This window comes from Metopolophium dirhodum, chromosome 1 (assembly GCF_019925205.1).
Source record: "Metopolophium dirhodum isolate CAU chromosome 1, ASM1992520v1, whole genome shotgun sequence".
In the NCBI taxonomy this organism is placed as follows: Eukaryota; Metazoa; Arthropoda; class Insecta; order Hemiptera; family Aphididae; genus Metopolophium; species Metopolophium dirhodum.
Window position 1 is genome coordinate 82,841,526 of NC_083560.1, and position 23,896 is coordinate 82,865,421.

At 30.6% G+C, this 23,896-nt stretch overlaps 1 protein-coding gene across 1 annotated transcript in view; it reads left to right on the forward strand.

Annotated features, from left to right (window-relative positions):
- The window catches only part of LOC132934719 (uncharacterized), a 65,119-nt gene extending 41,445 nt beyond the window's left edge, over positions 1–23,674 (forward strand). The window contains exons 4-13 of the mRNA XM_061001057.1: positions 6,110–6,321; positions 7,046–7,125; positions 7,218–7,411; positions 9,262–9,422; positions 11,158–11,326; positions 14,658–14,851; positions 15,289–15,418; positions 16,072–16,261; positions 18,855–18,997; positions 22,744–23,674. Of these exons, the coding sequence (XP_060857040.1) occupies positions 6,110–6,321; positions 7,046–7,125; positions 7,218–7,411; positions 9,262–9,422; positions 11,158–11,326; positions 14,658–14,851; positions 15,289–15,418; positions 16,072–16,261; positions 18,855–18,997; positions 22,744–22,923 (1,653 nt within the window). The 3' untranslated portion in view covers positions 22,924–23,674. The remainder of the gene's footprint in view (positions 1–6,109; positions 6,322–7,045; positions 7,126–7,217; positions 7,412–9,261; positions 9,423–11,157; positions 11,327–14,657; positions 14,852–15,288; positions 15,419–16,071; positions 16,262–18,854; positions 18,998–22,743) is intronic.
- The last annotated feature ends 222 nt before the right edge of the window (positions 23,675–23,896 follow it).

Genomic DNA, 23,896 nt, shown 5'->3' on the forward strand with positions numbered 1-23,896 from the left:
AATTACTATATTTCCCAATAAGCATAATACCTACATATTATGCTTTAGGTATACGATGTTTATATAGTTATTATAATATTCGATCCTTTTCATTTTTTTTTCTGTAAAATATTTTTTTATATTTCTATATGAGTAATGTGACTATAGGTATATCGATCATAATTCATAACAATATCATAACTTATTAATGGTAGGTATTCATGTTGAAGGTCATGTGATAAAAAATATAAAATATATGCTCGAATAAATTATTTTAGATTCTGAGTGAAACGATGAATGTATTGATTTTACAATGATGTGTGTTTTTTTTTTTATTTTTTTTTTTGTGTGTGTTGGTGTACACAATATATAGTCGAAATAATGCTTCGATTTTCAACTTCAGTATCTTGTTCGATGGGAAAGACAATATTGTTGGTGTATTCGGGAGATAAAATTTAAAATTTCCAATAGTTTTCAAAAGCGCCGGGAAAAACAACATAAAAATTAAGGAAAAACGGAAATTTTTACGCAAAATCGGTTTCCCTCCAAATCGATTTTGGTTTTTGGTATAACTCTAAAACAAATGAACGTATATACATGACATTTTCACTGGTCGTTCATATTTGCATTTTCTATACACAATAAAATGTTCAAAATATTTTGATTTGTTTTGAACTGTTTAGGAACATTTTCTGTTTCAAATTTAATTAGTCATTTTTCTATGAATGTCAATAAAACTTTATTTGTTGAGTAAAAAAGCTTGAAAATGTAATACAAGGCTCCTACTATATTGTTACAATGACATTATTACATATTATAGATAATTAACTTAATACAATTCTAAGATACTGATATTAGTTTTAAATTTTAATCGGTTTTAAGAACGGTTTTTCAATTCTAAAGTTTCGGTTTGGGTTTTGTAAATAGTTTTTTTTAAGATTTTAGGTTTCAGTTACGGTGTATTAACCGGTGTTTTAAAGCTTTCGGTTTGGGTTCCGGCTACGGTGTTCGAATATGAAAAACCGCGGTTTTAACCGGTTTTTCGGAAAATTGGTTAAACTGGTTTCAAACCCCTAGTATCTTGTCAATAGCATACCCATTCCTGTATGCATTTATTTCATACTTTTGTTCATTACAAATCAGAAAAATATGCGAAAAATTTTTTTTAAATAAAATAAGAAAATATTTAATAAAAATAAAAGAAATAAGAAATGTTTTCATTATTAATTGTAACGATATTATTACCTATATTGAGTATAACATAAGCGAATAATCGAGCTTTATTATTTTTATAGTACTTTTTTTTTACTGACCGAGATGTTTTTGGGAACATTTTTTTTTTGCAGTTTAGTTTAAAACTTCTATAGTTACATCTGTAGAATATAGAACAATCGATAGTATACCTACAAGTGTTGGCCCAGGGTCGACGGCGTTACCCTCAAACAACGAAAATTTAAGCACTTGCGAGTAATCGTTAAATTTAAATAAACAGAAAGCTTATTTTTCTAGAGCATACAAGAATACAACAATAAAAACGTGGTTTGGCGTTATTAAAATAAAATATTGTGCATCTATCACCGTGTGACCGTGTCACTAGTACCTATTGGCTAGTGCATTCGATATTCCGGATACCTACTGTAAACAGTAAATACGTAACATATAATAACACTATAAAATATAAATTATAATGCCATAAATATACTCATGAACACAACCATAGTTTAGTGTGTCAAGTATACGGATTAAATAATAATAATATGATGGGTACTGCCGTACTGGGTAGGTAGGTACGTATATAGCATGCCTGCGTAATCGAATGTAAACATGTATAGCATCGAATAGTTCAACATTGACGAGTGACCGTGAAAAATAATACGAAAAGAAAATAATGCCACTGGTGGAAGGTATAGTCGTAACTGTAGACGTTTTAATTATACGTTCTATGTATAATAATATTATGTCCTGAAGTTTGATAATATTATAAGAAGTCAATGTCCCGTGAATGTCAAACCAGTTATTGCGACTGTGCCGATGTTACCCATATAATATAATATCAAGAGACGATTTTATTTCAAATCCTGGTATTGTTATAACTATCATAATTATTTAAAAATAAATTCCTAAATTATCGACGGTTTTCAAAAGATGAACAAATTAATATCATACGGGTCAGTGACAGTACACACGGCCTTCCTATTGATGATAGATAACATTGATCTAATTAGATCGATGACATTGATCTAACTGTATAGTTAATAGTTAATAATATTAAAGGTATGGAGTACAAAATTATTTGTTTATATTTATGAAAAATAAGCTTTCGTTTGCCAGTAGCCAGTGTGTACTTACAGTGACGGATCCAGGGCTTAATTTTGGAAGGGGCATGGGGGGGGAAGTACAAAAAGTTCCAAAATTGGCTATAAAATTGGCTAAACACGGTGTACAACAAAGGAAAACTACGGTGATTGGGGGGGATGGGCAAATGCCCCCTTTGCCCTCCCATTGGATCCGCCACTGTGTACTTACGCACTTGTCCCTTGGTATAAGTATAATGTATTTAGATACCTAATAATTAATATTATAAGCTATTTATAAATTTTTTTCATTTTAATTTAATTTAAATTTTTAAAATGTTATTAATACTTTAATTATTTTACAGTTTGTATAATACATTGTTTACAATAAACCAAAATATGTGAATAAATGGTTAATTAGGTGTTAAAATTAGAAATTTAATAAATGTTTGACTTCAAAATAATTTGCAAATTTTAATGATTTTGATGAATTTCGTAAAATTTTAACTTTAAATGCTTACGGTATAAACAAATTTGTTACTTTGTATTTTCAATATTTATTAATAAGGGCTCAAATAACTTATAAGGAACCTTGTCTAACTTTCAAGCTTTTTTACTGAAAAACATAACTTTGATCATACAGAAATCGAAAACAAATTGAAAAAAGTAGAATATTTTAAAAATCTATAAATAGCTCAAAAAGAGGAGAAATATTTTGAAAATCATATAATGTCTAGTATGTATATTAAAACTAAGTTTAATTCAAGTCAATAGTTTTTAATTGCAGTAAAAAACAAAATGTATTTAGCTCAAAACTGTTTTTCTTAAAAATTCCGGTTTTTGGTTATTTTTGTTTTTTTTTCCTGATTACTTTTATAAGTATTGGGACCCCTCTGAGAATCTAAAATTAGACGAGATCCGCCCTACGGCCAACTTATATAAAGAACAAAAAAATAAATACCCAACAAGGATCGCTGTTTTTAGCTCATATAATAATATTGTATATTGTGTAATTTACCTAATTATCGGCCATTAATATTTAATACTATAGTAGGCACAGCCGCATAGGTCCATAGTCAGGAATTTTTACATATGCAAAAATATAACCAATATTTGGATGTAGTTGGTCCCTCACTCCCTCTGTACTTGTTATACACTTCCACCACCATCCTTTCAATTATTACAAAAAATATGGGAACATTTTGGTCAGCTGATGAATAATAATACAATCTTAAGCTGGGGACACTCTATCCGGTTGCTGTCCGGTTTCTCACAGAATTATAATTTATAATCCGGTTGTCCGGTTTGATTGAAATACATTGTTTTGAATGAAAACCGATCACACTATCTTAAAATAACCGTCATAAACCGCAGCATGTTGCGGTCGAATCAGACAGTGTTCCAGAATTTCAATTTAAAAAAAAAAATCCCTCGCCAACCCGGCATGTTCCGTCTATTATAAGGTCTTTGGGTTAACCGTGCAGGAATTTTAAATTGATTTATTAACTCTTTTTACCTATTTCGTGCACAAGCGTATTGTCAGCATATAGGAAGGTTCTAAATATAATATATAATACGTCGTAGGTAGTCAGTAAGTATTCGAAGTGTACAGGTACGACCTGGCTACCTATATTTGTGTATAGGTATTGTGCTTTATTAATTCGTCGCTTGTTTTTCTACTATTTTTTTGTACGTGTCTACAATGTTTCCGACGATTTGAACGTATCTATAATCTATATACATTATAAATTATAATACTTAATGTATTTCATTTGTTTGGGCAATATGTCATTTTAATGCGTTTTAGAGTTTAGACTCATAAATTACGTAGTTTATGTGTACATGACGTGTGCAGTGTTTGTTTACAGACCCCGGAAGTCGACTATGCTTGTGTCTATGTACTTTTATTGTTTTGTAAAAACGCGGTTTGTCTGTGCGGAACGTATTTACCATAAAAAAATCGTTTATCTTGATATGATTGTGTAATATAATATAATACCAAACACTTGCCATCATAAAATGTTATTTTAGTTGTGGGCATGTAATATAAGTATACGTATACCTAAACATCAGAGTCTTTTACAAATATCACTAAAATAAAATATAGTGTGATATTAGACAAACATGACGTACCTACCAGATACTGTCATCGTCTACTGAAATATGGCCGATATCAGATGTTTATCGAGAATAATTGAATATTTTAAAAATAATGAAGTTACCACGGTATGATATATATAGCATTGTTTGTCTACGGCTGTTTCGTCAGTCACGTTTTCAAGATAAAAATCTTATACCACAACCGTCATATTAGTTTATTTTTATCCGACCCAACAATAATAATATTGTATAATATGCTAATTTATTTTAATTAGTATGCCTACTATAATAACATCATAGTTATATAGTAGTAATTTAACGGTTAAAGCGGACATCGAATAATCTAAACGAGTGACGGCAGTCTTGCTGGAACTGCCAACTGGAGTAGTTACAGGGGCTCTACCGAAATAGTATATTGTTTGGCAAGGGCGGGAAGTGAGCTATTTCAGTCACGGGTGACGTGTGCTGTTGTACGAGTCGCAGGCGAGGGATATATTGCACCCAAGACTAAAATATTGCCTTCCTGCTCGGGCCAGGAATACTATTTTTGATCACGCCTCTGTCGCTCCCGAAACAGCCTTCATCGATATTGCGGTAATCCGAAATGAACTGTGTTCTCGCCGTAAGTTTGATACGCCAAACAGTAAAGTTTCTCAGAACAGCACGGAAGTATCAAGTTAGCGACAATAGCGTGTGGTTGATATATTAGACAAAACTTATCGATACTTCCATGGCGTATTAATCTGATGACTGATTTGGACAATGATTTTAGAATTTCCATAGCATTTCATTTACCACAATATAAAAAACGCAACGTCACCCCCAGCCCCACACATGACAACGATTAGTTGTAAACAATTTAATTAATTAATTGAAGCCAGAGATGCATCAATCCAGTAGATGAATATGTGACTATACGGCAAAGAAAAAGAAAATAGTTTTGAAGTAGATACTGTTTATTTTAATAATACTATTTCCTTGCTGTTACTATAAGATTCTTTATCGGTCGAGCAGCGTGTATTAGTCGAAAAAGTTCTGATTGTTGTTGCTTAACAATAAGTATACATATAATAATATAATGAATAATGATATATATCTATTCGGAATGTTGTAACACTTTTAGCCAAATACCAATTTATCACTGTCACTTCCTACAATTTAACTACTTACCTGTGATTCAAACTCTCATAGAAGTTCTGTTTAAAAATAAAAGTGACTTCAAGGCAATTCAAATTAATTGTACATTTTCCAGTATCCGGTCTTGTACAGGGAAATAATTTTTAATCTTCCACGTAAAGAGCATTATATACATACAGCAAGTGCGCAAGGCTATGTAGGCTTGTAATTTTTATTTTAACAACACAATATACATAGTATTATTTGTTAGAGTTCGAATGTTTATGACCTTTAAAAATCTAAAAAATACATGCATTAAATACATTACATTTAATCAATATAAGGATTTATTGTAATAATTTTAGATAGATTGTACATTTGTACATAGATTACATATTCGTTTTGAAATTATGAAAAATGTATATATTATAGAGATCGCACGTCCCTCGCTGTTAGTTTTTGTCACTGATGATCTGATAATAACCGATATGTCTATAAAGATATTATTGTGAAACTAAGTACACTTGCCTCGGTCTTTACACTGGAGGGATATCAATAATATATAATTTGTTTTAATTTTTTAATGTACAGCAACTGTAAAACACGATTTCGTCTTTCAGCCTGGCCATCGCGTCCCGAGGTTTTCCACCATGAACTGGGCTATTTGCACTCCGGCGAGCTGTTCTCCAGCCGACATCGAACATGAAATGTACCTATTGCTGTCGAAATACATCGACACGACCGAAATCAATTTGCGTCTTAAAGTTGATCCGGACATGTGTCAGACGTATAGGCCTTCTATCGTGCCGACGACGGGTTCGTTGATCGCAGTGTAAGTACAAAATACGAAAATAAATAAATGATGAGCTTAGGTACAAAGCATAGGCGCAAATTGACTAAAATTTTTGGGGGGACTCAAGCCCCCCTCATAGACAATATTGCTTAGTACCACAGAATATAAAATTAGTACTAATTACGAGATTTTGAACTGGGGGACTTGACCGACATTTGGGGGGACTAGTCCCCCCTATTTGCACCAATGGTACAAAGTCATACATTTGATAAAAGTATGTATTACAGAGGTTCCCAGACGATAAGTATGACCATAAAGTTTTGTTCAGTGGACAGGAGTCTACAATACTAAGTCCGTATGCAAAGAACTAGCAATAAATCATAAAGAGTATTAAAATATTATTTGATTTATTGTGATTTGTGATAATGTGATTTATTATGTATTTTGAGTTTTGACAATATTGAGTGATTAAGTACCTACCTGACTACCTATTATAGAATACAAAAATACAAAATACAAATTATCTAAAATTATCTGTACCTATTTATATAATATCATAAAACATATATTTTCTAAAAATGTTGTATTCTAAAACTTTAATATTTTCCGAATTTTAAAGTTTCCTGAATCTTGGCAATTTAAAACATGACTTTTAAAAACATGCACCCAATTCGCGGTTAGGCTATATTATGTTTGTGTTATGGGTATAAGTCATCGTTTAACAATAACGAACGCGTGCCTATATATCTACATTAAATTACAGGTCGATTTTTGGAATTCTGTTCCTGGTCATAATCTTGTCTACCGTTATGGACAAGTATAACATGTTCCAGAGTGCAGAAAGTGAGTGGCACCACGGATAATGTGGTCGATGTAACACTCGATTGTTATCGATTATATTGACATCAACTGGAATTTTTTCGCGATTTTTCCAGGCACCACGTCAAAGGTACTGTACTCGTTTTCATTGAAGAGGAACGTTCGGCAGCTGTTGAGCGTTAATGAATCACCTGAAGACATCGGGTCAGTTCACGGGATCCGTGCGCTGAACGCTCTCATGCTGCTGGCGTCTCACAAGTCCATGGCGATGTTTTTCAACCCTTATTCGAACAGGACCGCCATGACGGAGGTAACGCTCATATATTTTATGACTAATGGTTATATAAAATGATACGTGCGTGAAGATTATTCGTAAATTAGGCACAGACGATAATTTTTTCGATTTTTTTTCACACTACATCTTTTCAAGTGAAAGTTTATAGGTACATTTAAAAGAGCAGACAAATTCACAGTTCGAGAATCTGAATCTGCACACAATTTCCTATTAATTTTTTTATATTTTTGTTCCTTTTAATATAACAATATTAACTATATGACCAACTGTGAAATATTTTACATAAAACATATCAAGTATACTGCAGTTAATAACAATTAAGCACAATATTTCTATATAACAGCTAAAAATTAAAAATCTTTAACTTTTTATTGAATACCTTATTTTTATTAAATATGCAAATAATGTTTGTTTTTCTGTGATGACGGGCTTATAGATAACAAATAACAATTAATGAAAACAAAATACTTAAATACACCTGTATGCACGAACAATATAGTGTATTTTATACGTCTTATTCTGCGTAGATTACTGGTTAGATACCTATATAGTTATAGTCTTATAGATATCTATATAGTTGTCACGATATTATTCTGTAGCACCCGGCAGCGATGACTGCGCATTAATGCTGTTGTTTGCAAATTCAAACGTGATACCGACTACGCATCAGGAAGTAACCGAAACAATTCCACAATAATATATTATATGTTTGTGTGCATCAAAATAATGAATCACCAGGAAAAGCGCTTTTTTATAATTGCGATCACGACGGTTTGAAGATTTCACCTTGGCCTGTCGTTCTGCGTTTCGCGTCGCTTAACGCGTACACCTAACTTTTGAAAGGAAAACCCCCCAAAACAATTATTGTGGTTCAAATCGTGTAATTATTATCATTTTATAAATATATACAATTTACCTCAACCTCAACTATTAATGTACCAATAAATTGTCATCTCATATTCTATACATAATTACAATACCAACTCGTAACATAGGGTAGGTACATAATGTATTGTGTAAAAAAATGCATATTATTACAAAAATAGTATAAAACGTAGGTATTTATTGTATTTTTTAATAACTATTAACGAAACAATATGAACATAATAAAAGTAAAACATTTGGTAGGTAGGTAGGTACCTACTTGTAACTATATAATATAATATGCAAGTATTGTATTTTGTAATGTGAAAAAATGCACATAATAAACAAATTAAACATAATATTTAATATAATTAATTACAAAAATTTAAATTTTTACTACAATTTAATACTTTTTTTGTAAATTTTGTATGCTGCTTATAATTATTAATATTATATGAGTTATTTTATTATAGGCATTTTTTTATTTTCATTTATTTACATATTTTACGGGTTGTTATTGTAATCGTGTATATAATATGTGAGGGCAATTGGTAAATTTGGTTAACGGCAACTGGTGCATTTCAAAATAGTTTTATTTTTTTTTGGGGGGGGAGGGGGAGTGGTATAAAAATATATACTTTTGAGGGCAACTGGGACACGCACGTATAGGAATGTCTGAAGAAAAAATTTGGAAAAGGGAAAAATGAATCATTATCTAGAAATCTAGCAACTAGATTCTAGTGTGTAATTTGAGATGATCTACGGTTACATTATCAACTACGGTCATGAATACCGGACATGAATTGACAAAATGAACTAAAATTAATAATTTAGATATAGATGTGAAAATTCACATTTAATATAATTTATTCCTATAATCTTTAAATCGCCTATCCTACGTGCAATATAATATAATACCGAATCCGATAGAAAATCGATTTAAAATATAGTCATCATTCATCATCACATACCAGTATACCATTTTCTGAAATATGTTCTAGCATCTCGGGAAGCAGTGGACTGTTATTGCTCGGGCGGCGAGTCTCTACACGGATCCTTTCATATTCATGAGTGGATTATTGACTACGATATCGTTCTTGAGACATTTAGATCGAAGGGGCAAGATCGATTTGCCAAAAGAATTCCTTTCTAGATTTGCCAGGTACGTACGTTATAGCCCATAAGCAATATAGTACGTAAGTATAACAACAATGCCTGATTTGATTGGGAAGCTATTTAGGTCACAATAAGTAATTATCAACAATAATATTATTATATCTAAATCATGCAGAGTGGACAAAGTTGAATAATATGTATTACATATTTATAGAATTATATAAGCCAAATCTTCGTTATTGAGATTAATTATTAATCGTATTTCTTAGGAAATGTTAATTAAAAAAACAAAATTTAAAACGATTATAGGTACCTACATATTATTGTACGATTACATTTTTTAACTTCATGTTTTAGTTTTGTATTACATTTGATTTTTTAATGGAATTTAAAAACCGTTGTGGCTTGGTTATACGTATAACTTACAGCCCATAGCTATATACATATTATAATTTATATGTATACCTAATACGCATCTACGCGTCTACCTTCTTGCTATTGCTGAATCCTGCAGGTAACAATTTATTTTCCTCATGAAAAAATTATTTTTATTTGAATCACCCCTGATTCCCTTTAACTAATTAATTTTTCATTGATTTACACTCCTCAAAATGTGATATTATGTTTTCCACAATGAATATGGTAAAATATGCAAATCGAAATAGCCGAGCAATACGGATGACAATAGAGTAACTTTCATGTGTAGAATGATTTCCTAGAACGGTTTATTTTTCTACATGCAGTGGCGCAACCAGGATTTATTTTTGGGGTGGGGAGGGGGTTCACCCCCCGTCCATAGTTGTGCTACGGTTTTCCTGAATAAAACGTAAATCTATTTGAAAATGGTTTTAATATAAACTATAAATAGGTACATCATACTTTATAATCAAATACATTTCTTCACACTAAATATTATTTAGTTGATTTTTAGAGCATTTAGTTCCAAGCTCTAGTTAAACTGATCCGTTGTCAATGGTTCGTAAATGTAATACCTAAGTGGCATGGCAAGCCAAATGTTTTCAAAATTCCTTGGAGAAAAAAATGTTCTCATAACTACCACCTATACACATACGAATATAAATAACATATTACCATATATATTATATAGGTATTATATTTCTTTATAATCGTGATTACACTACATAATTTTATAACTACATAGGTATTGAGATTACAAATTTTGTATTATGACAAAGATCAACGTGATAAGAAATGTAGAAATTATGACATTATACCAATTTTTATTTTCTTCTTTCATCATATTTTATAATTACCATAATATTATTATTGATCGAACTTTTGAGTGAGATATTTTTTCTTTCCCTTTTTATCTTATATTTTTTGCTCCTCTTTATCTTATATTTTTATTTGTACCAGTGAGAATTTAAGGAAAATGTATTCTTCACCTTACTATAGTTGACAATGGTGGGATGTGAACGGTGTAACAATTGTCATATGGTTAACGTGCAGTTTATAATTTTCTGGATTAATTAACAACACTTAAAAAAAATTTAGACTATTTTAAGTATTAAATAACTGTTTAAATCTGTAAAACTATATTAAAATTGAATAAGTAATTTATAATTTTATTTTCTTCCTACTTATTACATAGGTGAAGCGCATAGCCTCACTTACCTCGACCAGCGAACCGTCACTAAGTGTTAACACTTAGTGTTCGCCGACATCTATTTATTTATCTTATATACAAGAAAACGTGAATTTTATGTTGAACCGTTAGGCAAAATATTAATAATATTTTTAATTATCATTTGACATTGCAGACTAGTGCCGACGATGGGCGCCATCATATTGTTCTGCACGCTGATTTTACCAAATTTGGGTTCCGGTCCGCAATGGAATCTAGTGGTCAAACACCACGCTGACATTTGCGAAAAAACATGGTGGAGAAACTTCCTGTTCATCCACAATTACTTTGGCTTCAAAAATATGGTAATACTAAACGTGGAATGAGAGGATGTAATATAGCAATATATTATATAATATACAGATATACCTCAAATAAATTTATATTAAATTGTATATTGGTATAATTCATAATAATAATATATCAATTTTATATATTGTAATTTGTATAGCTATATATATAGTGCGACCGTGTTATAAAATATTTCATTGACTTGTAAAACATTTTTTATCACGCCTGCGCTGAAAGTTTAGTTTTCGGTAACGGTTGAAGCGTTGGAAAGCGACCTTTTTTCTGTCCAGTGGGCAGCAAAATGAAAATACCAAAAAGTGCTGGGCCCGCGTATCACGTGACAGTCGCGTAATGTCGCGTATCTCCTGCACAACCAGACACAAAAATCTATACCACGGTTCTACAAAACATAAACTTTTGGTTACATCTTATATTCATACGCTTAAAATAGATAAAAGCAAATCGATTATTTCATGAAAATATATTATTTCGTAGAATAGTCTAGTTGTTGCATAGACCCCTGCAATACCTTTGCCGCAATCGATAAATGCAGAGGCGTGACATAAAATAATATGTGTGGCTCGTGCGGGAAGGCAATTTCAGTCTTTTGTGAAATGCGGCCCTCGTCTGCGGTTCGTGCCGTACCTATAGGTCGCCCGCGGCTGGAACAGCCATACAATATACCATTGTGTTCTCGGTAATGACGCGACTTCATGGGAATTAAAATAATTAGATTACATTACTATGTACTTTACAAACTTCCTCTGGATGTATTATATATTTATATGACAATATGATTTATTCTGGTATTTACCTTATATACTGCACAGTACACATAGTGTTATATAAATAGGTCAGATAAGTAGGTGCATGATTGATTTTTTTTTTATCGAGAAACGGTCTTCTTGCCATGACAAAATAAACTTTTTTAAAAGTCAATGTGTAAACTGAGACCAAAAAAATATACAAACCATGATAAACCCGATAAGGTACACTAACTGCGATCATTTTTTATAAGTTGCAATAATATTATACAATCTGGGTATCCGCGACAATTTATTTAGAAGAAAGAAATGATTAATAACGTGCAGTAAAAAATGTGTTTTACGATCATAATGCAATTACTTAATACCTATAATAAGTAATAACTATATAACTAAGTAAATTAAAAGTTGTTATGAAATATTATTTTAGATGGTTGTTCATTAATACGGTTTTCAGTCATTTTTCTTTTAATACTATTTCGTACTGTTTGACGTTCAATCGTAGAATCTAGTTCATGGTTATGATATTATGTAGTAATAATATGTACCAAGAATGTTTTTTCTTGTAAAATATTATTTTAATTTATTTACAACCAATTTACACTTCTTACTATATATTATAGAATATGTTTTATTACCACTTTTTTGACTTGAAATTTAAAATTATTTTATGCTAATCGTTGATTATTTTTCTGACTAAACATCAATGTAAATTCAATATTAAATAAAATTGATTTAAAAAAACTAAAACATTTATTGATAGTTTTCAACACAAAGACACGTTTAATTGCTGACATGGATAAAGCCACGCACTTCTTTTACTGCATCTAACACTAAAATATCAAAGGTTTTAAGTACCTACCGATGCTTTAAATTTGGTTTGTAATATCAGCGACATTTCCAATTGTATAACTCATGATTGCTATACAATAATTATCGTAGATACCTAATATAGTGTTGATGTACTTTATCACAGTTTGTATGATAGTTTAATATTTATTTATTTTTCCACAGTTTACACATAGCATTTCAATTTACTTTGGAAAAATTAACTTTTTTACATAATTTCCATTCAGTAAATTAACGTATCTAAGAAAACATTTTATTATTATTTGAAATTATTATTAGATTTTTAATTTATTTTTATTAACTTTTATTACTATCATTATTTTACTTTCATATTCCGGAGCAGATTATTTTTCTTAATTTTAAAAATTGAACATCGAACCTGTGGTAAATAAATAAGTTATTTGTTAATCAATAATTGATTTAGAAGCACTGAGACCGCACCAAAATTGTCGATAAAAGCGATAAAAGTGATAACAGATATCTTACTCTGTATATTATTGTTCCATTTAAACTATTTGTCAGAAAACTTTGTAAATATATTTTTGACATTAGCTACAAAGTTTGATTAATTTAAACCTTGGACTAAAATTTATTTATTGAAAATTGTATATTGTATAATGCAATCTTACGAAAATAACGTAATACGTCATTGAAAATTAAAAATAAATAGATAAAATTCATGCAACGAAGAACGATAAATAATGTTAATTTTATATTGCAGAATTGGGTACTCATTAGTTATTTCAGTACATCATTTTTTGAATTTTGGTGAATTTAATTATTAAATATGGTACATATATATATATTACATATTTACATAGCTGATAATTCTATTAATTAAATTATACATTTTATTATTAACTAATTGGTATGCGTATTTTATATTGGAAAACAATATTTAATTTATGTACTTTTTTTCAATAAAACGCTATGAATAATTCATGGTTTTTCGATGTAATTTGAGCACATCAAAATGAGTATATTATATTATAATGAGTAATGACGAAATGAAATGAAATAATATTTTAGCGCAATGACTTTTCTGCATTAATTATTTAGAAATACCTATCTGACTCGTTTATGTTTTATTCTTATACCAGATGTTGTTAAATCAATAAAAATTATGCAGGTGCACCGTTAATCGAAAATGTGTACATGATAATAATATTATCATCACAATTCCCAAACATATTACAATTCACGAATAACTATCATCTCTATACGTTTGTACTTTGCAGTAAAAACTTGAAATCCAACTTAATAATAATCGTTTGTAGTGTATATGGAGCCTGTATTATTATATATAGCTGGTATAGACCAGTCTGTAGTTCTCATTTGTTCACGACAACGCCCTAACTTTAAATCAAATAAATGGTGACACGCTTACATCTTTAAGACCAAAGAGTATTTTAAATAACATTAAAATCCAAAGATATTATTGTCAAACATTTTGTTTTGGTGACACGCATCGCGGTACTAAGCTTAGAACCACGGATATAGATAATATTATATTATCACGGGAAGATTATCATTTTTTTCATAGGGGGGAAGGGAGGAAGGCAATTTTTAGGGTAGGATTAATCCCCTCCACCCCCCATATACTATATAGTAACTTTATAGGATATAATATTATATATCTAGGTGCTTAATATTATTAATATTATAGAAATTACAATATTTACACTTAAACACATCAATATATAATGTAACACATTTAACTTGTACTTTGCAGTGCTTGTCACATACGCATCACATCGGAATCGATTCACAGCTGTTCATGGTATCACCGCTGCTCGTGTGGACTTTGTGGAAGTGGCCTAGGAGGAGCATGGCCGCTCTCGTGGGGCTGGCGGCTATCTCGACCGGACTTCGATACTACGTGACGCTAACGAAAAAATTGAACTTGTTTATCAATTTTGGAAGCTCGTAAATTATACACATTATATATTATTCATAATTATACGTCCTGTACTATTATGATGTTATTAAGTATAGGTTTGTAAATAAAATATGGAGGGAAAGTTAATGAAATCAAATAATTTGAGTTAGTCGGCTAATAGTAGGTAGTTAATAAACGTTATAAGAAGTTTAGGTTTTATATCAATAGACCAACAATCAATATATTCAAATATCTATAAAAGTTTTATGATAAAAAATATCAACATAACTTATTTAAGTAAAAGTTACTTTATTTATTTTTCTTAATTACCATCCGAGTTAGGTACCGTCGTACTCGTGTGAACTTTCGACTCGGAAAATTGTTTGTCCTGGGTTTTTTTTGTAATTGTCTTACAGCCTATTATAGTATATAGATACATATGGTAACTTTAGTAATATACGACACTTTTTTGTCACGTCTACAGGGTTTCGCAAATGTATGATACCGCAGACCTCTCATATATTTTGCCGACTCACAGGCTGACCGTGTACATTATGGGCATTCTATTGGGTTACTGCCTGCGATACGTAGGAAGAAACTACCCGTTGAAAAGCGTAAGTCTGTTTATCATTATTTATGTTCATATTTTATAAGTAATAATATGTATATTCATGTCGATAGAATTGTTACAATATTTACTACGATTTTATAAATCAATTTTCTATCATTCCTGCTGTCGTTCTGACAATGCATTTATGTATACCTACAATATGATTGACTATATATATATCATACATATAAAAATGGTAATTATTATCATTGGATACCTACAATAATTATGGCACTAATCAGTAATAAGTTATGACTACCATTGATTATAAATACTAATGTGTGTTTATGTGTGTGTCATGTGAATGTGTAAATTTTCATTAAAGTACAATATAATAAAAACACTTTTAATTATTATATATTAAAACTAATACAAAATATCTCATTGAAGTAGTTATAGGTATACAAAACACAGCGAAGTGCAATTCGATTTTAGATAACAGTTTTCGGATGACATGAATGATTATGCATGTTTTTGATATTATATTATTGTTATTGAGCTTAGATATTAGTTACTATTAGTAGAGTTAAAATATTATAGCCTTTAATTTAGTTAACATTCTAGAAACTTGATGATTGTGAAGATTATTGTTATTATCAGAAGAAACAAAATAGGAACCATTCAACCATTATTTATATTAAATGTTTTGTCGTTTAGGGCCACTTGAAGTTGGGTTGGATCGTTGCTATTGGATTCTTCTACGAAGCGTTTATACACCCTGCCAAAATGGGCGACATAGATTACGTGTACAACGCCAGCGATGCCGCCAATTATGCGGCTTTTGCGCCCATCTATTGGTGTATTTTTTTCAGTTGGATTATATTCGTCTCATACACGGGCAATGGAGGTACCTATGTTATACTGTTTGAATAAATAATTATTATGACACTGAAACTTGGTATTAAGTCCTGATATATGGCTCAGCCTAGGCTGGGTCTATAATTCGGCCCCGGGGAACTGGCATAATCGCCCAAAGCTTACCAGCAACTTTCATGGAATACAACATGATTAACGTGTACCTATGTAAGACCATTGACAAATAAAGCTATAATTCTCAAGTAACTTTAATTTGTACTTTAAAGTTTTGACTTCGATATTTTTTGCAAACAAATGCATTTACATTTAAAAACATATAGGTAAAGGTAAATCCATTTGAATTTGTTGATATTAAATATTATAGAAAATATCGATTTGCATAGGCCCAGGGGGGGGGGGGATTGTCAGTCCACTTCTGTGTACAGGAGTGACTACAACGTAGGTACTACGTAGCCTGCAATACTCGTTGTCACTTCGTATTTTTACACGTTTCAAATGCAGATAAAATCGGTGTGAAAATAAATTTCAAAAAACTGTACCAAGATTTTTATGTACAACTTTTCATTTTTGTTTTAGTACCAAAACCATGTACTTACACGACCAACGAGTCCCTTGTACTATTGAAAGTAGGAAAGCATGTTTTTACGATTGATTTTTTTTTACTGTGACGGTTGTACATGTATGTACAGAATAAAACAAATCGAACGTTAAAAGCTTTGTTTATTGATTGTTAAAAATTTACATCAGTGGATATAGTGCATTACTAAACATTATTTTCCGATAACTACCTTGTGCTATTTTTTCCACAAAATATTATGCTGTGTTCGTTTTAATTCACCAAAGTATTAAATTCGATTCGGTTGTGGGTGTACAAAAATACGTCACCCAAATGGCCTACTACTATAGATTCCGTTGTAAATTAATACTATTGAATTCGGTTTTTTCTACTGTAATTATTCCAATTTTAACGAGACAATTTTCGGTTTTTATACTTTCAATTCCCCCCACATAAGTTTTATACTTTTATGTTAAACTTCATTTATCGATTTCCCCTTGAATTAACATAATAAATTTCAGGTTTGGTTTTCTTGTTTGTTTAATATAACGAGTTACTGTAATGCTATGCCAACGTTTTTTTTCACACTGGTTTGAACAAGCAAATTTCTAGAGACACACATCATTGTAAAACCAATACATTTATGATTCATCGTTCCGTTCAGAATCTACAACTTCTGTAAAAATACTGAATACAGATAAAATATTATTCTTAGTAATTTTTAAATGTTATGTACCTTAAAAATCACAATGTCGCAACTATAGAGAGCTGACAGCTGTTATAACTTTTCACAATACTCGACAGGTATTTACTATTACGCTTAATTTACAAAAATTATATTTATCATTTTTATTGTGGACATTTTTTTGCTTCTGACTTCTACCGAGACACCTAATGATCCTTATTGTAGACCCTTAAACATATTATTGTAGTTCGTAAACTCTATAAACAGTAGACCCGTCTTGATTGAAGTTTATGTTTATCACCTCGTTGAATGTATTGCCCATATTAATTGGGACTGCGTAAACTAACTTTTATTTTTATGTCAACTTAAGGTGTTTTACGTAATTAACTAACCTAACATTTTTGGAATTAAAACTTGTAGGTGAACCTACATAAAAATAAAATAAATAAATTGTTGTTATTATTGTAATTTCTAATATTATAACTGTTTTTATATGCATAATATTATAATGTTATAAATATTTTTATTAAAAAATAAATAATTATGAATTATGATTGTTCCCTTCTTCTTTGTATCTTAAATTAATACTTAATACCTACTATAGTTTTATTTTTTCAATGTAGCTCATTATATTTTGAAATACTGACTACGTTGTTACTTGTTAGGTAGGTATAGATATAAAATAAATAAACATAATATAGAACAATACGTAATGTGTTAATAATTAATAAATTATAATAAAGTAATAGTTAAAAATGTTCTTCTAATAAAATAAACTGACCCGTCATACTTTCGCAATGTGAAATTGATGATGATAACTTGACATAAATGACCATCGGCATGACTACAACAGTCAACAGATGACGATAAATTTGTCTTGATTAGTAATATTTCTATCTAAAATATTTATCTCAATATTCGTCTAGATAAAATCAACTAAAGTTGTCACTTGTCACATGGGCGCAGCTATAGGATTTAATAGTGGCTAGAATCCTAGACCAAAGTTCAAAATAACCCCAGGGTGCACCCCATCACGAGCATCGCCGGAGTTTTGACTATAGTCACAGGAATTAGAGAAACCCTGTAAAATTAAAGTTGAAAATAAACCATGGACTAAAAGCTCCCTAGACCCTCTAGTTAAACAGATGGACTTGTGCCCGAATTATTTATATAATAGGTAGCTTTATTGCCTAGTAATAATTACTATGCCTTTTCCGTTTGGCATTTCCGAAACTCTGTCTATAATATTATTTATTCACAGATCCGTATTTAATTTATTTCCCATACACATTTAGGTGTTTAATTTAAATATATTGTACATAGATATTATAATCATTTCATCGGATTTCACTCACACATTAATATTATGTACATTTTTTTTAGGATTCGTATCGTCGTTGTTTTCTTGGAAAGGATTTATCGTGTGCACACGTTTGTCTTACACGTTCTACTTAACACAATTTCCGGTATTTTTCTACAACGTGGGAAGTCATAGATCTGCATTGGAATACAGTTTTGGATTGATCGTAAGTATAGATGTTTAATATGTTAATATATATTATGTGTAGCCTACTAGCCTAATACGAATGATGTATCCTACGCATTTACACCCATTCAGTCAGTATAATTGTATAAAATATATACTTTTTAAAGTATTCAAGTAATCGAATACCAATACTTGTGGAAATTGTGGAGAGTGGAATATACGGTTATGCTTCAACCTACATCACATCTCCCAAAAGTAGTCAAAGGTTGTTCATTTATTCTAAAAACTTAAATGGTCAATAATAATAGAAATAAATAAGTTTATTACACTTACCACAACAAATTAAGATAGCGTAGGTACCATACTATGTTCCTAATCATACTTGTTAAAAATACTTTTGAAATTTATTTAAAACATACAATAGGTATAGGTATGTTTAAGTACTTGAGTAGAACAGTATTTATAAAAACGAATTTAAAATACATTATATAAAAATATATTTATAATAATTTTATATACCTATCATGATTGAATATATTTTTTAAATTTAGTGACAAAGTGAACAGTCACAAATATCCGTGGAATTAAGGGTACCTACGACCTACCAGTATAAGAATTTTGACTTTTCTTTAGTTTTTGTATTTTTAAATATAATATCACAAAATAAATACCTATTTCAAAAGTATTTAATACTTTACTATTGCTTGGGGCAAAAATAGAAATAATAAGGAGTCACTTGAGTAAAACAGAATTATTTAAAACTATTAGGATAGGTATTTTATTACCATTTGATGGTAAACTTTTGACATCCAAGTCAGATCTGTATATCTGTAACGGTATAACATTTAAAAATGTATGAAAGTTCAAAGTTGAAAACCATGTTGTACAGGGCCGTGTTAAGCTTTTTGGCGCCCATGGGCACTCATTTTTAAGCACCCCAGTCCCCCTCTCTTCTTTATATCATCCACTTATTGACTACCTCGCACGTTATTTAGTATTTCAGGTATGCGAAGAAGTATATGATGACTTTTTTATGGAGACTCCAAAAAATTATCATCTATATTTTTAATTGTCTGATGATCCTGATCCCTGATGTTGTGTTGACATAAAACAAATAGAACTGAAATGGCTAATTTGGTCAATTTTAAATGTGCATTACAATACCTTAACATAGATTTAGTGGGTAATAAGTTTATTAAGCTATCATATAGTTATAATGTTGAAAACTTTATCTAAATTTAATTTAGTTTTATTCAATAAAATTCCATTACATAAACAAATTATTATAATTTTTTTCTCGCTTTCCCTTTAGCAAATTTATTAACTATTATGGTTGGAGGGTCACAACTCAGCAGTCACTCATCGGAAAACTTGTGTGAGTATAAATAACTCGCGATAAGAAGTTTGTGACCAGTTCACCAGTTTATTATATTATTATTTTTAGTACCTTAGTACCTATATAAAATTGAATTCGATTAATTTTTATTTTATTATCGGTACGACAAAAATATTTTTCGAAATATATAACTAAAGAAGTAATCATCGTAATTTTTCATTAAAATTTGTATTAAATATAAATTGAGGAGTCACTAACAGGCAACTGGCAACAGCGGTTTCTCAAGCTCGAGGCGCCCCTTGATTTTACCAAGCTGTGGCGCCCGGTGGCAAATGACCCTTTCCCCCCTCCACCTTTAACACGGCCCTGATGTTGTATCATTTGGCGGTCATGACTTTGGTCGTCTATTTTTACAATACCAACATTTGAACTAATCCAGACATCTATTTTGATTCGCCAAGTCTGAATATTTTAAATTGACAATAACTCGTTTTGAATATTTGACCATTGTGAGAATATTGTATATTCGGTTGTACGCATAAATTGCACATAATGTTATGGGTACCTATATCAATAATTTAATTTTGAATGAAAAAAAAAATATTTCATGATTTATTTCAAAATTTTCATCGACAGCACCATTATACATTTATGTATTTGTACCTATATATATAAAAAAAAAGCAACAATGATAATAATAATAAAAACAGTTTTGTTCGCACCGGCGGCGGCGCGGCGTCTACACAATAAGACCATGCAAAGGTAATTTCATAATATTATACTCATAACGGTCGCGACTAGAATATCAGATTGGCGTCTGGACACTATAATTATATTATTATGTTTTCTGAATATAAAGTTAATCATTGCGCAAAATCGGTCGAAATGTATAGACCTGCGGACACAGTTAAACCTTTATGGTTATGGGTACTACCATTCTACCTATCTACCTATTATTCGTAAAATCGAGTGATAGCTAAATTGTTTACGCTATGCTAATATTTACCTATATATTATATAATAAAATATATTAACAGTATCATTTATAACGAAATATCAGTTGTAAGTTATAACAGTATATTCGCAAAGTCCCTGAAAATTTCTTTGTACCCAAGTGTTTCTTGTAATCCACTTGTATATTGGTCATTGGATATATAGCCATATGGATACAACCACCTTTTGCACATTTACCTAAATTATTATTGTTATTATTATTCGTCAATGCTAACTTTTTGTAGGTAACCAAATAACTACCATTCATTTTTTATTTGGGTTATATGGAACCTATAGCGACAAAACCCTAATACGACTTTGTTTACTGAAGATGGCTAAAACCTCTAGAACAAGACTGCCACAATTCAAAATGCATAGATTTTGAATTATTATTACTTTCGTGTAGAAAAATATCAACTATATAATATAGCGCAAGAACGCTACAATATAACGCTGTCTATCATTTTTAATTTTGCCACCAAAAAGATGTATCGGTATTGAATTATTCAATTTTTAGCTAATTTTCAAAATTCAAAGCACACAGCCATGTCTACTTTATGGTACTATGGCAGTATAGGTACGTTTAAACGTTTTAATATATAGGTATCCAATTAATCATAATTGAAGTCAAAATTCAAGACGGCTTTATTTCAATTTGTAGTATTTTTGTTCTAAATAAAAGCAAATTTTTAATTGATATGTTGAGCGGAAAACAGCAATGTTGTGATGGAATCGGATTTCATAATTTGTGATATTTCAGCCATAATATGAAATACGTCAGTCTTGTATTTATACATTATATTCAAATAGTGTATATTATGTTAAAAAAATCAGTCATATCAACCACCTCCCCCTTGACAAAATAATTTGACCGCCACTGTTGTAAAGCATGTTTGTAAGTATATAAGTTTTTAGTTTCAACTGCACACATAAAGAACTCTTTAAACTTCAAATCGCTTTTTCTCAAAACTATCTATACCTACATTATAAGTTGTGGTTAATTGTATAATTTATAATGATTTCATTTTTTTTCAAGTTTCGTGCGAGGTCGACATTTTAATTTTTGTCAACTGTATTATTAGTTTACGCAACAATTTTATTAACAATGGATATCGTTTAAAGATATTTCAAAATATATAGGTACCTACCTAACTACAAAAAAATCGTTAAATATAATTTTTACAAACCGAAACAACAAATTACCAATATTAGTTTTAAATTGCCTTATTATTAACGTTATCAGTAGGTAGTTAAATTATTTTATTTTACATTTTCTGCTAAAATTTGTTTTGATCTTTCCCTCCTCCCCCCTCAACCGAGAAAATCGACCACTGCAGCGATGACCCTTCCTTTAAAATATCCAAGTAGGCACCCATAGGCCATAAGTACTCGCACACCTCTTTCGATGGACAGTTTTATCATAATATTCATCGATCATATGTTCGTTTTTCCTGCAGATAAACATCAAGGAGATGCTGGCCATCGTCATGGTGTCCGTGGCACTCACCGTAGCCGTCGAGATGCCATTCAACAACATCAGAACGTCATTCGTAAAGAAGTCGTCCAGGAACGAGACAGAAGCGCCTACCTCCGTGCCAAGCGTGGGAGGCGATACAGAGTCGCGCCGTAACCGATGAGAGATTTCATCATACGCTCGTGCCCGAGGGCTCAATATTACATTATTCATCATTATTATCTGTCATCTCGTCATCGATCACATCGTTCATCACACGCGCACACGGTCACGCTCAAAATTTCCATAAAATTTAGCGTTTAGGTTTTAAATCGGTTCACTCTCTCTTTACATGGCCGCCTCTGTAGTGAAAAACACAGAACATTCACGCAGGTGTTTTGGATACACACGCATTTATAGGTTTTTTTCAAACATATTCATACAAACAGTCGACGCACTCGCACGTCGGTTCACAAATTTGCCAATTGTTTCAACGTATTAGACTGAACTCAAGCGCAACGCAATCGACTTGCCCTGCGCTGTCGTAGTAAATTGTAGTATCGATGTATAGTTTATAAAGCGTACAAAAAAAATTAAGCTCAATAATTTTTTTTTAAACATTGTACTTGCCATTTCAACAAGCTGGTGTACTACTTATAGGTTAGTTTACATGTACATACGATTCAGTATAGAATTAGTTAGGTATTTATCATTATTATTATTATTATCATCATCAACATATTAAATAATTAATGAACTCATAATAATAAAGTTCTAAATCCATATTTATACTTTATCATAATTATTTTGGGTGTTATAAAAATAAAATCATTATACGTTAAACCTATTGATATATCATGTACTATATATTATTATTATTATTCTATATTGTGTTTGTAGTTTTTAATAATAAATAAAAACAAATTAAAAATATATACTGTTGAACAATTTTATGGTCCTTTCTTTTAGTTGTTTTATATTTTTAATCACTTGGAAGCAAGTTTGATTTTTTATTACTACTAGTACCTTTTTTTCAGTTTTGAACCGATGGCGCCGCGGGGTCTGCTTTTGCATTGCTTCCGTGGCGCCGATTACTACTAGTACCTACACGTCATAATTTGAACGCAAAGGCAATATATATTATTTATTATGACATT